We start from the raw sequence: 13,361 nt of genomic DNA, 5'->3' as shown, positions 1-13,361 counted from the left end.
AATATCGGAAGATAGTACCGGCCGTCCAGGAGAGGGCTGGGGAGAGGTTTTAGCCGGTAGGTCGCTGCTTGCAGCGGAATCCGGCACAATCACCAGCAATCTGGACGCTGGTGAAGTCTTTCGAAGATTTCCTCTCCTCACAACAAAAAAAAAAAAAGGGGTTCGAAGGCTGATACTAGGCATTGGTGAAACGCGGCGTGCTGGACGCCGTGTTTCTATAAAAAGCCAATACGCCTCTGCGAATCACAGCAGCTCTGTCAGCAAGGCCGATTGTCAGGCGTCCTCGTCGCGGACCCCGGTAATGCAGTCACTGTTAACAACTGTGACTGTAGCTAACTGACGAAGGCCGAATGGCGAGCATCCTGCGCCATAAAACAGGACACCAGATAAGGGACGGAAAACCCTGACAGAAAACCAAGTCCCAATCCAAGGTGAGAAGCAGCGTGCCGAGGGATGCATGGCCACGGGGACTCTAAGCAGCGTGGTCGCAGACGATCTCTCGGGAGGACCAGCCGAATCTCCCGAGTAAGAAGGCTTATCCGGCCAAGCGGGGCTCTGGTCGGATGGACCATGTTCCCTAGCTAATCGTGGGATCAACTTATGGAGCAACTAACAAATAAAAACTTGACGTTAAAAAAAGCACTGGAGGACCTCGAAAAAGAAATTTTCGAGGTCGAAGAATTCACAAAGGCGCACGCAAACGCGCACAAACCGATCAAGGAAGGCATTAAAGCCATAAGGCTCGCCTTCCTTAAAACAGTGAAGGCAATTGACGGGATAAATGTCTCACCGAAGATTTCGGTAGGACACGCATCAACCCAAACCGTCGAAGCAACAAAGGAGATTGCAAAAGCAGCGCCCACTCCACGCCAAAAAGAAGAGGTACCGAAGAGGACGGCGCCCATCTCTAAAGGAGTAAACGGAGTAACCGCCAGACCGCAGGAAGGCTGGACTACAGTCGGGGCGGCAGGAAAAAAGAAGAAAAAGACGAAACCCGATTCTCAAACGAAAGAAAAAGAGGTGACGAAGGGGGACGACAAAGTCTCCACCGCACGTATCCGCAAAGCACCGGAGCCTGGGCCTACGATAAAGCCTAAAAATAGGCACCCCAAGGCAGGAAGAGTGCCCGCCGACACCATCATATTAAAAAAAGCTGATGGTGAAGGAGCTGCGTCCTACGCAGAAATTTTGCGTAGCGTCCACGCTTCGACAAAAAATAAAAAATTGGACGTCAAAGCCGTGCGAAAGACGCAGCGCGGAGAATTAATCTTCCGAATGGGAAGAAAAGCTGACGGGGCCGAAGCAGACGCTCTGCAGGCAATTATTACAGAGGCGGCCGGACCACTTGCCAAGATCCATCGAGTGGTGCAAAGCCGGGATGTCGAGATTCGAGATCTCGACGAGGGAGTGACCCCAGAAGAGGTCATCGAAGCCCTAAAGGAGAACAAAATCTCGACATCCAGCGCCAAACTAAGACCGGCGCACAGCGGCACCCAAGCGTGCATGATAAAACTGCCGTGCACGCCAGAGACCGACGCCCTGCTGAGAAACGGGCGCATCAAGATCGGTCTCGTGAGGTGCCGCATCAGACAAAGCGTCAAAGTTAGACGTTGCTACCGGTGCATGGGCTACGGGCACTTTGCAGCAAAATGCAAAGCGCCCGACCGCAGCAAATTGTGTCTACGATGCGGGCAGGATGGCCACAAAATTGCCAACTGTACCAACGCACCAAAATGCCCGCTCTGCACCGACAGCGACAACTCCGGACAGCGACGTCAACAAACCCCAGCAGCGCACGCAAGCGGCAGTAGGCGGTGCCCTAAATTTAGGGCGGAACGGGAAAGGTGTCTGAAGAACGCGACAAAATGATTCGCGTTCTTCAGATAAACCTGAACCACAGCCAGGCGGCTCAAGACCTGCTGCATCAGACGGCCAGCGAGCTGCGCGTAGATCTAGTCATCGTGTCGGAGCAACACAGAAACTCAGCAAGCCGATGGTACTCCGACACGGGCTCTAAAGCGGCGATCTACTTGCCAACGAGCCATCTACGTGTAGCAAACGCTCCGGAAGTCGGCGGAGACGGATACGTTTGGGTGGAGGCGGGAGGCTATAGAATATATAGCTGCTATTTCTCTCCCAACTCCACAACCGACGAGTTCGCCGACAGCCTGAGCGAGCTGGCCGAAAGTGTAAGAACGTCGACACTGCCCGTCATACTGGCCGGCGACTTCAACGCCAAGGCGCCGGAATGGGGAGCTGCGGTGACAGACAGTAGAGGAAGCTTGCTCTCGGAGATGGCGGCGCAAATGCGCCTACTAGCAGCAAACGTCGGCAACCACTACACGTTCGTCCGCGGAAATACCGGGTCAATCGTCGACGTGACGTTCGTCGACGAAGCTATCGCGAGTGGAATAAGGAACTGGAAAGTTCTCGACGTCTACTCGCATAGCGACCACCGGTACGTGAGCTTCGAGCTAACAACGAGCGCGAGAGCACCGCTTCGAAGAACTACCGAAGGATGGTGCGCGCGAAAGCTCGAAGTGACCGCCGTGGACGAAACGGTTGCAAGGAAGCGCGCAGCAGTCGTTGAATCCGCAAAAAGCGGCACCGGAGCGGAGGACGTCGTCCGCTCACTCAACGACGTGCTGCGAGAAAGCTGCGAGGCGTCAATGCCGAGGCGGAGCCGGGGGGCACGTCGGAAGCCGGTCTACTGGTGGAACGACACCGTAGCCGACCTGAGACGAGAGTGCCTATCCCGCCGCCGGGCAGCGCAAAGAAAACCGACTGTAGAAAACGGTCAAGCTTACCAAGAGGCTAGAAAAGCGCTCAAAGTAGCCATCAAAGAGAGCAAAGCGCGATGCTGGGAAGAGCTCTGCAAGTCGGTCGACGACGACCCGTGGGGAAGACCGTACAAAATGGTACGAAAGAAGCTGGCGGTTGGTAACGAGGACCCATTCCTGAACAACGTTGCCAACCTCGAAACGGTAATTGCCAGCCTTTTCCCGCGGCACGTCAAGACCGACTGGAACATTCCAAACAACAGCATCGCCCCCGCAGAAGAGTTTCTTCCGTTCTCTAAGGAAGAGCTGCTGGCAGCCTCAAACCGGCTCAAACCAGCAAAGGCACCGGGACCGGACTGCGTTCCAAACGCAGTCATCAAACGCGTAGCCGAGAAAGATCCCGAGTTGCTGCTAGCAGCTTTGAACGCCTGCCTTGCCCAAGGGACATTTGCCGCCCCGTGGAAACGGCAAAAGTTAGTCCTGATACCTAAGGGCAAAGCAGGGCCGCCCGGCCCGTCGGCCTACAGACCTCTGTGTATGCTAGACGGAGTCGGAAAGCTACTGGAGAGGATGCTACTACAGCGCCTCCAGTACGCCTTGGAGAACGAAGAAAGCGGGCTGTCACCGCAGCAATTTGGATTTCGCCCCGGACGCTCCACCGTAGACGCCATCAGCCAAGTCGTGCAGACGGTGAGGCTGGCATGGCAGGGGAGCGTCAAGAGGAGCGAGCACGTCGTGTTGATCGCGTTGGACGTTCGCAACGCGTTCAACACGGCGAACTGGAGCACGACTCTCACCGCACTCGCCAACATCGGAGTTCCAGTATACCTGCTGAAAATGGCAAAAAGCTATTTCAGCGGCAGGATACTGGAGTACGAGTGCATGGGCAAGAAATTCCAGCAGGAGGTCACAGCTGGCGTTCCTCAAGGGTCGGTCCTCGGACCGGCACTTTGGAACGCTATGTACGACGGACTGCTGCGACTGCCCATGCCCGAAGGCGCGAGCATCGTAGCGTTCGCGGACGACGCGGCCGTACTCGTGAAGGGGAAAACCGCGACGAATCTGCGACTCGTTGCCGAAACTGCACTAATTCACGTGAAGAGCTGGCTGGACGGAGCAGGACTAGAGCTCGCCGTCCACAAGACGGAAGCCATGCTCTTCACGCGTCGCAGAAAGCTGTCGCCGCCTTCGATCGCCATAGACGGCTTCGAGGTGCCCTACAAGCGGTCACTGCGATACCTCGGAGTCTGGCTCGATGACAAGCTGCGCTTCGCGAAACACGCGGAGATGGCAGCTGCGAAGGCGGCGAGAACGGCGAACGAACTCGCCAGGCTGATGCCGAACGTCGGTGGACCGAAATACAAGAGAAGAAAACTCTACAACGAAGTGGTCCACTCTATCCTACTCTATGGGGCCCCAGTGTGGGCGGACGCCATGAGAGTGGATAGGACGAGGCTCAGTCTGGCTAGAGTTCAACGAAGGAGTGCGCTGAGAGTCGCCTCAGCTTACAGGACAGTCTCGGAAGACGCCATCCTGGCCTTATCCGCAATTCCGCCCGTCGACCTGCTAGCCAAGGAGAGGCAGGCGATTTATAAAGGACGAGCGACGAAGGAACGGGCCAGGGAGCTGACCATGCAGGAGTGGCAAAGTCGGTGGGACGCCTCCGTTAAGGGAAGATGGACGCATAGGCTCATCGGGGATCTAAAGGCTTGGAGCCAGAGGAAACACGGTGAGCTGAGCTACCATCTTTCCCAGGCGATTACCGGACACGGGTGCTTCGGTGCCTACCTCAACAAAATAGGCAAAGAGGCAACCCGTGGGTGCCATCACTGCGAAAGTGACACCGACGACGCAGAACACACTTTGTTCGGCTGCTCAGCATGGGAAGAGCAAAGGGCACAATTAAGAGCTGCGATCGGGGTTGAGGAACCCCTGACTCCCGAAAGCATGACGCCCTCCATGCTGAGCTGCCAGTCTGCATGGTCAGCTTGGGTTATATTCGCAACTGATGTCTTGAAAACTAAAGAAAGTGAAGAGAGACTCCGCCGACAAGGCGGTCGTTAGTAAACAAAAAACTAACAAGACGTCCGTGGTGAGTAGGTGGGGGTAGGTTTTAGTCAGTAAGAATCTGACACTATCCTCCGGCGTTGCCGGGGGATGTCTTATGCAAGATTTCCTACCTCCGGAAAAAAAAAAAAAAAAAAAAAAAAAGGTTAGGTTAGGTTAGGTTAGGTTAGGTCCGTGGTGAGTAGGTGGGGGTAGGTTTTAGTCAGTAAGAATCTGACACTATCCTCCGGCGTTGCCGGGGGATGTCTTATGCAAGATTTCCTACCTCCGGAAAAAAAAAAAAAAAAAAAAAAAAAAAGGTTAGGTTAGGTCTGAGTCTCTTGGTGACTCAGAAAAGGAGAAGATTACGATTATCAGCTTAAAAGAGGCCTATTGCGGGGCTCAAGTATGCGTCGCCAAAGTGCCACACACCGCCAGGACCGACGCTCAGCTAAAAGAGGGGCGCATTAAGATCGGCCTAGTACGATGCCGCATCAGAATGCGCATCGACATGCTAAGGTGCTACCGATGCTCAGCATACGGCCACACTGCCACGCGGTGCAGGGCGCCCGACCGCTCGGGACTTTGCAGAAGCTGCTGGAAGACTGGACACAAAGCAAGCGAATGTAAAAGTGTACCAAGATGCATCGTCTGCACCAGCATAACTGACAACTTAACCACAGCTCTGCACCGCTACGGAAGCGCTGACTGCCCTGCTTTTAGAGCGGAGCTAGCGCGCTGCAGAAAAGTTTCGAAATGTCAGTACGGTTTCTGCAAATAAACCTCAACAAATGCAGGGCTGCGCAAGACTTGCTGCAGCAAACTATAGTTGACGAGCGCACAGACGTCGCAATAGTCTCTGAGCAGAACCACAACTTACCGCGGCGCTGGCATTCTGATAAAGGGTCAAATGCCGCTCTTCATCTGCCATCTAGCAGCCGCCTGCTTCTGACCAACGCTGCAAACGCCCTCAGCACCGTCGGCTGGACCTGGATAGAGCTGGGCGACTTACGCGTTTACAGCTGCTACTTTTTGCCGAACTCCCCTATGGAAGACTTTAACCGCAGCATCGCCGGCCTAGAAGAGAGCGTCCGAACATCGACGCTCCCGGTCATCGTAGCAGGCGATTTTAATGCAAAATCCGTCGAATGGGGTGCAGCATCTACCGACGCAAGAGGAGCTCTTCTTTGCGACATGGCGTCAAATCTTCACCTGCACGTTGCCAACACGGGAGGAGAGTTTACTTTCGTTCGGGGCAGCACGGGTTCAGTGATTGACGTCACGTTCGTCGACGAAGCCCTAGCGGGAAGAATTCGAGGATGGCGCGTGCTAGATGTCCACTCGCACAGCGACCACCGCTACGTCAGCTTCGAGCTTGCCGACCGAAGCTACAGGCCACCGCCGCACACAGCGCGGGGCTGGTGCGTTCGAAAACTAGACCGCGAAGCCCTCGACAAATTGGTAGCTACTAGGAGCGAGACGGTCAAAGGCATCGCGCGATCGGACGCCACAGCGTAAAAAGTAGTACGCTTGCTAAACGAGCTCCTGCGCGACGCCTGCGACGCATCGATGCCAAAGCGCGGCTCAAACTCACACCGGAAACCGGCCTACTGGTGGACGGACGAAATCGCCGACCTGCGACGCGCCTGCACAGCGTCCCGCAGACGCGCCCACAGGCACCATTTCGCCGTGCCACAAGAACGCCAGGACTACAAGAACGCTAAAAACGCGCTGCGCCTAGCTATTAAGCAAAGCAAAGCGCGCAGCTGGGACGAACTCTGCAAGTCGGTCGACGAAGATCCTTGGGGGCTGCCGTACAGGATAGTACGCAACAAACTCAGCGTCCGGAACGAAGACCACTACCTGAACAACCATGAAACCATGGAGGCGGTGGTCGACGGACTGTTCCCGCGGCACCCCACTACCGACCGAACTGCAACCTGCGACCCAGCAGCAGAGCTTCCAAGCGGAGTCCTGCCGTTCTCCAAAGAAGAGCTGCAGGGAGCGGCAAAGCGAATTAACTCTGCAAGGGCGCCGGGACCCGACGGCGTCCCAAACGCCGTCTTGAAGCGCATCGCGGATCAGGATCCCGAGCTGCTACTCGCAGCCCTTAACTCGTGCCTTGCCGAAGGAATCTTCGACGCGTCATGGAAGCGCCAAAGGCTGGTCCTAATACCAAAGGGCACCAAGGCGACACCCGGTCCCTCAGCATACCGTCCACTTTGCATGCTGGACGGCCTGGGCAAGATTCTAGAGAGGCTGATCCTCGAACGGCTTCAGACAGTACTGGAGGACACCGACAAAGGGCTCTCGCCCCATCAGCACGGCTTCCGCCGAGGGCACTCGACAATAGGCGCCATCGAACAGGTGATCGAAACCGTCCGCGAAGCCTGGCAGGGAAGCGTCAAGCGCAGCGCAAACGTCGTGTTGATCGCGCTCGACGTCCGAAACGCGTTCAACTCGGCCCGCTGGAGCTCCATCCTAGTAGCTCTGGCTAAAATCGGCACTCCAGCATACTTGATCCGAATGATCGAAAGTTACTTCTCGGACAGGGTGCTGCAGTACGAATGCATGGGCGAAAGCTTTCAGCGAGCGGTCACTGCAGGCGTTCCCCAGGGTTCGGTCTTAGGACCCGCTCTCTGGAACGTCATGTACGATGGACTGCTGAGAGCGCCCATGCCCGACGAAGCCAGAATGGTCGCCTTTGCGGACGACGTCGCCATTTTGATTACCGGAAAATCTACGACGTCCATCAAAATTGCCGGCGAAGAGGCCCTGCGAAGCGTCAAGAGTTGGCTAGACGGCGCCGGACTGGAGCTTGCAGTCCAGAAAACAGAAGCTGTGCTTTTCACCAGGCGCAGGCAACTAGAGCCGCCCAAACTTGTCTTTAACGGCTTCGAGGTTCCTTTTAGCAGATCGTTGAGGTACCTCGGAGTTCACCTTGACGACAAGCTTCGATTTGCGGTACACGCAGACAAGGCGGCGACTAAGGCGGCGATCGTCGGTGAGGAACTCGCCAGATTGATGCCGAACATCGGAGGACCAAAATCAAAACGTCGACGCCTATACAACGAAGTGGTCCACTCCATCCTCCTCTACGGAGCCCCTGTATGGGCCGACTCCATGAGGGTGGAGAGAACTCGGCTCAAACTGGCTAGAGTTCAGAGAACCAGCGCATTAAGGGTCGCTTCGGCCTATCGCACGGTCTCCGAAGCAGCCACTCTCACCGTCTCCGGCATACCGCCTATTGACCTCCTCGCGTTCGAAAGACAACGCATCTACAACGGGCAGTCGAAAGACGACGCCAGAAAAGTCACTTTCGAACGCTGGAGGGAACGTTGGAACGAGTCACCTAAGGGTCGCTGGACTCACCGGCTTATACCGGACCCGAAAGTCTGGAGTGAAAGAGGGCAAGGCGAACTGAGCTTCCACCTCACTCAGGTGCTAACCGGACACGGCTGCTTCGGCACCTATCTTAAGAGAATAGGCAAAGAAGCCACCGAAGAGTGTCACCACTGCGGAGACGCAAAAGATGATGCTGACCACACCCTATTTAAGTGCGCGGCATGGACGGAAGAACGAACCCGGCTAAAAGAAGCCCTCGGCGAAGACGTAAACAACGACAACCAAGTGTCAGCCGAGCAGATGGTCCCGTCTATGTTGCAGTCCAAGGAAAAGTGGACAGCGTGGACATCTTTTGCGACAACAGTAATGCAGGCAAAAGAGGACGACGAGCGACACAGGCGACAAGCCCTGCAAAGTTCTCCACCTCTAGCCGAACCACCATAACAGCAGCGCGCGCGTGCGAACAGCGTTAGGAGCAGACGCCGACTGCCGAGCAGTTTACGACTAGCGAAGTGATCGACAGACGTCGCACCCACAACCGCACGCGCGCAGCATTAAAGGCAGCCGACGACAGTCGCACGGTTCGCAAAAGGCAAGCGATCGACTGTCATCGCAAGAAGCATCAGACGACTGCAGTCGCACAAAAGCGACCAATAGCCGTCAGGCAAGGAGAGACAGGGGGCTCGAGAAGTGATCGATTAATTTTGTCACTTCTCTAGCTACCCGAGACAAAATGAAGTGCGCTAGAAGTGCGCCGGGCCACGCTGCCTCTCGAAGCATTACAGACAAGTTAAGTACCGGGAGGCAGTAGAAGCGGAGGGGGGTTTTAGTGGGTAAAAATCCCACACTGTCACCTTTCTGTTGAAACAGTGGCGCCTTTTGAAGGTTTCCCCTCTCAAGGTAAAAAAAAAAAAAAAAAAAAAAAAAAAAAAAAAAAAAAAAAAGGTTAGGTTAGGTAGGCTACAGATGCCGCGAAACAGGCCACATCGCAGCGAAATGCACATCCCCCAGAGACAGGAGCAAAGAGTGCTTTCGCTGCGGTCTAGAGGGCCACAAGGCAGCGACGTGTTCCGGCAAGAAGGTCGCCGCGATGGAAACGAGCGCATCAACGTCCTGCAAATAAACCTTAACGGGTACAGGACGGCCCAAGACTTAATGATGCACACTTCCATCGAAAAAGGCGCGGACCTAGTGCTAATTTCAGAGCAACACCACCATTCTTTGCACCGTTGGTACGGAGGATCTGGCTGCAAGTGCGCCATTTATGTGCCGTCGTCGAGACTTAGGGAGAGCGGCGTCAGAGCGGCAGACGGTGAGGGCTTCGTATGGGTCGAGGCCGGGGGGATACGGTTTTACAGCTGTTATTACTCCCCGAACTCGCCCATCGAGGCTTTCATCGGCGACATGGCCCGGCTAGCAGAGGACGTCAGGACTTCGACACTGCCCGTCGTCGTCGCCGGGGACTTTAACGCCAAGGCACCGGAGTGGGGATCATCCACGACGGACCGCCGAGGAGTTGTGCTCTCGGAGACGGCGTCGCAGCTTCACCTGCACGCGGCTAATCGAGGAAGCGCCTTTACGTTTCGACGTGGAGATAGCGGTTCCATAATAGACGTATCGTTTACAAGCGAGTCGATCGCAAATCGAATTGCGAAATGGGAAGTTCTGGAGAACACATACTCGGGCAGCGACCACTTATACATAGAGTTTCAGCTTGCCGATCGAGCAGAAAGAAGCAGACTTCTCACAAGCACCGGTTGGGCGGCCAGCAAGCTGGACAGCGATAAGCTGGACAGGGCGGTGGCTGCAGAGAGAAGCAAAGTGATCGAATTGGCACGCAGAGGAACACCAGCCGAGATCACCGTGAAGGCGTTCAATGACCTCCTTAGCCGCGGCTGCGATGCGTCCATGCCTCCAAGAAGAGGACAGCTTCGAAGGCCCACCTACTGGTGGACCGAAGCGATTGCGGAACTTCGCCGAAAGTGTCTCTCTGCGCGTCGAAGAGCGCAGAGAAGACACGGTGACGAGTCGCTTCGAGAAGCTTATAAGGGAGCCCGGAAAGCTCTTAACATCAAGATCAGCACAAGCAAATCTCGATGCTATAAACTTGTAAGAAAAAAGCTGCGAAGAGCGACCGTCGACCCATACCTCGAAAATGAAGAAAATATGGAATTAATAGTCGACGGCCTCTTCCCGCAGCATCCGGAACTATCCAAAATAAGCATCGCAGCAGACAACGCCAAGAACAATTCTTTTCTGTTTAGCGTGGAAGAATTGACCGATGCTGCAAAAAGGCTTAGCGTGAAAAAGGCTCCTGGCCCAGACGGCGTGCCCAATGCAGTCATACGCCGAATCGCTGCCGCAGACCCAGAACTGCTGCTTGCTGCTTACAACACGTGCCTTAGCGAGGGCACGTTTGCCAAACCCTGGAAAAGGCAGAGGCTTGTGCTGATCTCCAAGGGCAAGGGAGCTGAACCCGGTCCATCCGCGTACCGCCCCCTGTGCATGCTGGACGGTTGTGGCAAAATTATGGAGAGAATGATCCTGCAGCGCCTCCACGCCACTCTAGAGGACGAAACGACCGGACTGTCGGAAATGCAGCACGGCTTTCGCTCCGGCAGATCCACAATAAAAGCTATCGAGAGCGTCGTAGCGAGAGTAAGGAAAGCGTGGGAAGGCAGCGTTAAAGCTAGCAGCCACGCTGTGCTTATTGCTCTCGACGTCCGAATCGCCTTCAATTCGGCCAGATGGCAACTAATATTAAAAGCGCTTACAGAGAAGAAAGCTCCAGCGCCCCTGGTAAGACTCGTCGAGAGCTATTTCGCTGATAGGGTGCTGGAGTACGGAAGCGGGGTTGGTAAACGCCTCCGCCGAGTGACGGCAGGCGTTCCGCAGGGGTCGGTACTCGGACCTACACTCTGGAACGTTATGTACGACGAGCTGCTACGAGTGGCCATGCCGGACGGCGTGGAACTCGTTGCATTCGCGGACGACGTCGCGGTGATGGCCACCGCCAAGACGACCACGCAGCTGCAGACTGTCGCAGAAGAGGCGCTACATGCGATCCAGAGATGGATGGACCACGCCGGGCTCACACTAGCGACTGAGAAGACCGAAGCAGTCTTCTTCACTAGGAAGCGGAAGCTACCGCCGCCCAAGATAGCTTGGAATGGCAACGAAATAGCTTTTAAAAGAGCAATACGCTACTTGGGCGTGCATATTGACGACAAACTGCGTTTTGCAGCCCACGCGGAAGCGACTGCGGCCAAAGCCGCCAGAGTCGCTGAAGATCTCGCCAGGCTGATGCCGAACGTGGGTGGACCCAAGCAGAGAAGAAGAAACCTGTACAACGAGGTGGTTCACTCAGTCCTCCTATACGGCGCCCCAATATGGGCGCAAGCAACGAAAATAGAGAGGACCCGGCTCACACTGGCGAGAGTCCAACACAGAAGCGCTCTGAGGGTAGCTTCCGCCTACAGGACAGTGTCCGAGGATGCCATCTTAGCCCTGTGCAGCATTCCACCGCTAGACCTACTCGCCTTAGAGAGGCAGTCGGTCTACTACGGACAAGAAAAAGCAGCCGCCAGAAAGGCGACATTCACGGAGTGGCAGCGAAGATGGAACGAGTCCACCAAAGGCAGGTGGACGCACAGACTAGTCGCCGACCTGTTCGCCTGGACGGGAAGGACACACGGCGGCAAGCTGTCGTTCCATCTTACGCAAGTAATGACCGGGCACGGCTGCTTCGGTCAGTATCTCAGAAGAATCGGCAAGACAGCAAGCGCCGCGTGCCTCCACTGCGACACCGCTGAAGACGACGACGCAGAGCACACCGTCTTCAAGTGCACAGCGTGGACGGCGAACAGAGCGGCGCTGGAAAGGGCTATAGGAAGAACTGCAACAGCAGACACTATGGCCCAATCCATGCTGGAAAGTCGAATAAACTGGGAGGCATGGACGGATTATGCGTCCGACGTTATAAAAATAAAAGAAGAAGCTGAAAGAGAGCTCAAGATAGTGGCCCTGACGGGACAGAGTCTCTAAACTGGACGAGCCGAAGTGCAATATCGGAAGATAGTACCGGCCGTCCAGGAGAGGGCTGGGGAGAGGTTTTAGCCGGTAGGTCGTTGCTTGCAGCGGAATCCGGCACAATCACCAGCAATCTGGACGCTGGTGAAGTCTTTCGAAGATTTCCTCTCCTCACAAAAAAAAAAAAAAAGGTTAGGTTAGGTTAGGTTAGGTTAGTCGTGCGCCGCACCCCGAACGGAGCGGATCGTTTTGCGCGAGCTCCGCCGCTCGCCGCCGGCTCAAGGAGCAAACATTCGCCTACCGAGGCGAATGTAGTATCAGTGTGTGCGCGTTCTCCAGACCTCTCCGATAAGCCCTCAAGAGCTTCGGTAGGACGACGGAGAGCGCAGAAATTTGAGAAAGATCGATGTTTTTACGATTTTTCAAACGTCGATCTCGAGGGCGCAAGTGACATCAAAATGCGCGGGGGGTTGCCCTGAACACAAAACAAAGTTTTCATCCCTAAAAAGTGACTCAGTGCGACGCAAGGGAACATTTAGTGAAGTGCGCGTCCCGGCGGCCATCTTGTTTGCCACGCCCGGCCACTCCGCTGATCGCCACGCGGCGCGGCAGATCGCAGCGCCACACACACAATAAACCATACGTCACGGTGTCAAGGAACGAAACACGCGAGACGATGGGGGTCATTTTGGTCCCAAAGTAATTTAATCCAAATATACGCTAAATTCCTAATAGATTTGTTTTATAATGCATTCATATCATTATACATATAACCATTTGTCATAAATTTCGCCATTTTGTTGATATTTATCAATAATAATCACGAATAAATAAGACGAAAAGTAACGCAGGTCCAACCGCTTCAAAAGCGCATCGCGCACTGGTGGTGGTATTTTTGCATCGGCTCTGCTACAGTATGGCACAAAAATTACACTCATATAATGAATATAATTAATTTTTATTTAAGATATATAATTATTATATATAATTATTACCTATAATAATACGTAAAAATATATTTACAGGATATACTAAAATCGAAGTTCAATAATTATTTTTAGGTTTCAATAAATTCTATTTATTAAAATAATATAGGTATATATTAAAAAAATGAATATGTGAAATTCAAATAAAGACGAACAAAATTCAAATAAAAAATTT

The 13,361-nt window shown here is 54.4% G+C and overlaps 2 protein-coding genes across 2 annotated transcripts in view; both read left to right on the top strand.

Moving 5' to 3' along the window:
* LOC148232630 (uncharacterized) overlaps positions 1 to 13,361 on the top strand; it is a 32,534-nt gene that overhangs the window by 4,129 nt on the left and 15,044 nt on the right. Inside the window, exons 2-3 of the mRNA XM_088190701.1 lie at positions 3,638 to 3,658; positions 4,274 to 4,414. The gene's annotated coding sequence lies outside the window, so the exon portion shown is untranslated. The remainder of the gene's footprint in view (positions 1 to 3,637; positions 3,659 to 4,273; positions 4,415 to 13,361) is intronic.
* LOC148232632 (uncharacterized) lies at positions 5,583 to 6,344 on the top strand. The gene has a single exon (XM_088190653.1). The coding sequence runs from the start codon at positions 5,583 to 5,585 to the stop codon at positions 6,342 to 6,344; it is 762 nt and encodes a 253-aa protein (XP_088046779.1).

The sequence above is a fragment of the Plectrocnemia conspersa genome, unplaced genomic scaffold (genome assembly GCF_051122295.1).
Source record: "Plectrocnemia conspersa isolate PC_06_02 unplaced genomic scaffold, ASM5112229v1 ptg000008l, whole genome shotgun sequence".
Classification (NCBI taxonomy): domain Eukaryota; kingdom Metazoa; phylum Arthropoda; class Insecta; order Trichoptera; family Polycentropodidae; genus Plectrocnemia; species Plectrocnemia conspersa.
This window is presented reverse-complemented; position numbering and strand designations above follow the sequence as displayed.

What these genes read in the sequence shown, in the direction of transcription:
- LOC148232632 (XM_088190653.1), top strand. Translation starts at nt 5,583, where the DNA reads ATGTCAGTACGGTTTCTGCAAATAAACCTCAACAAATGCAGGGCTGCG.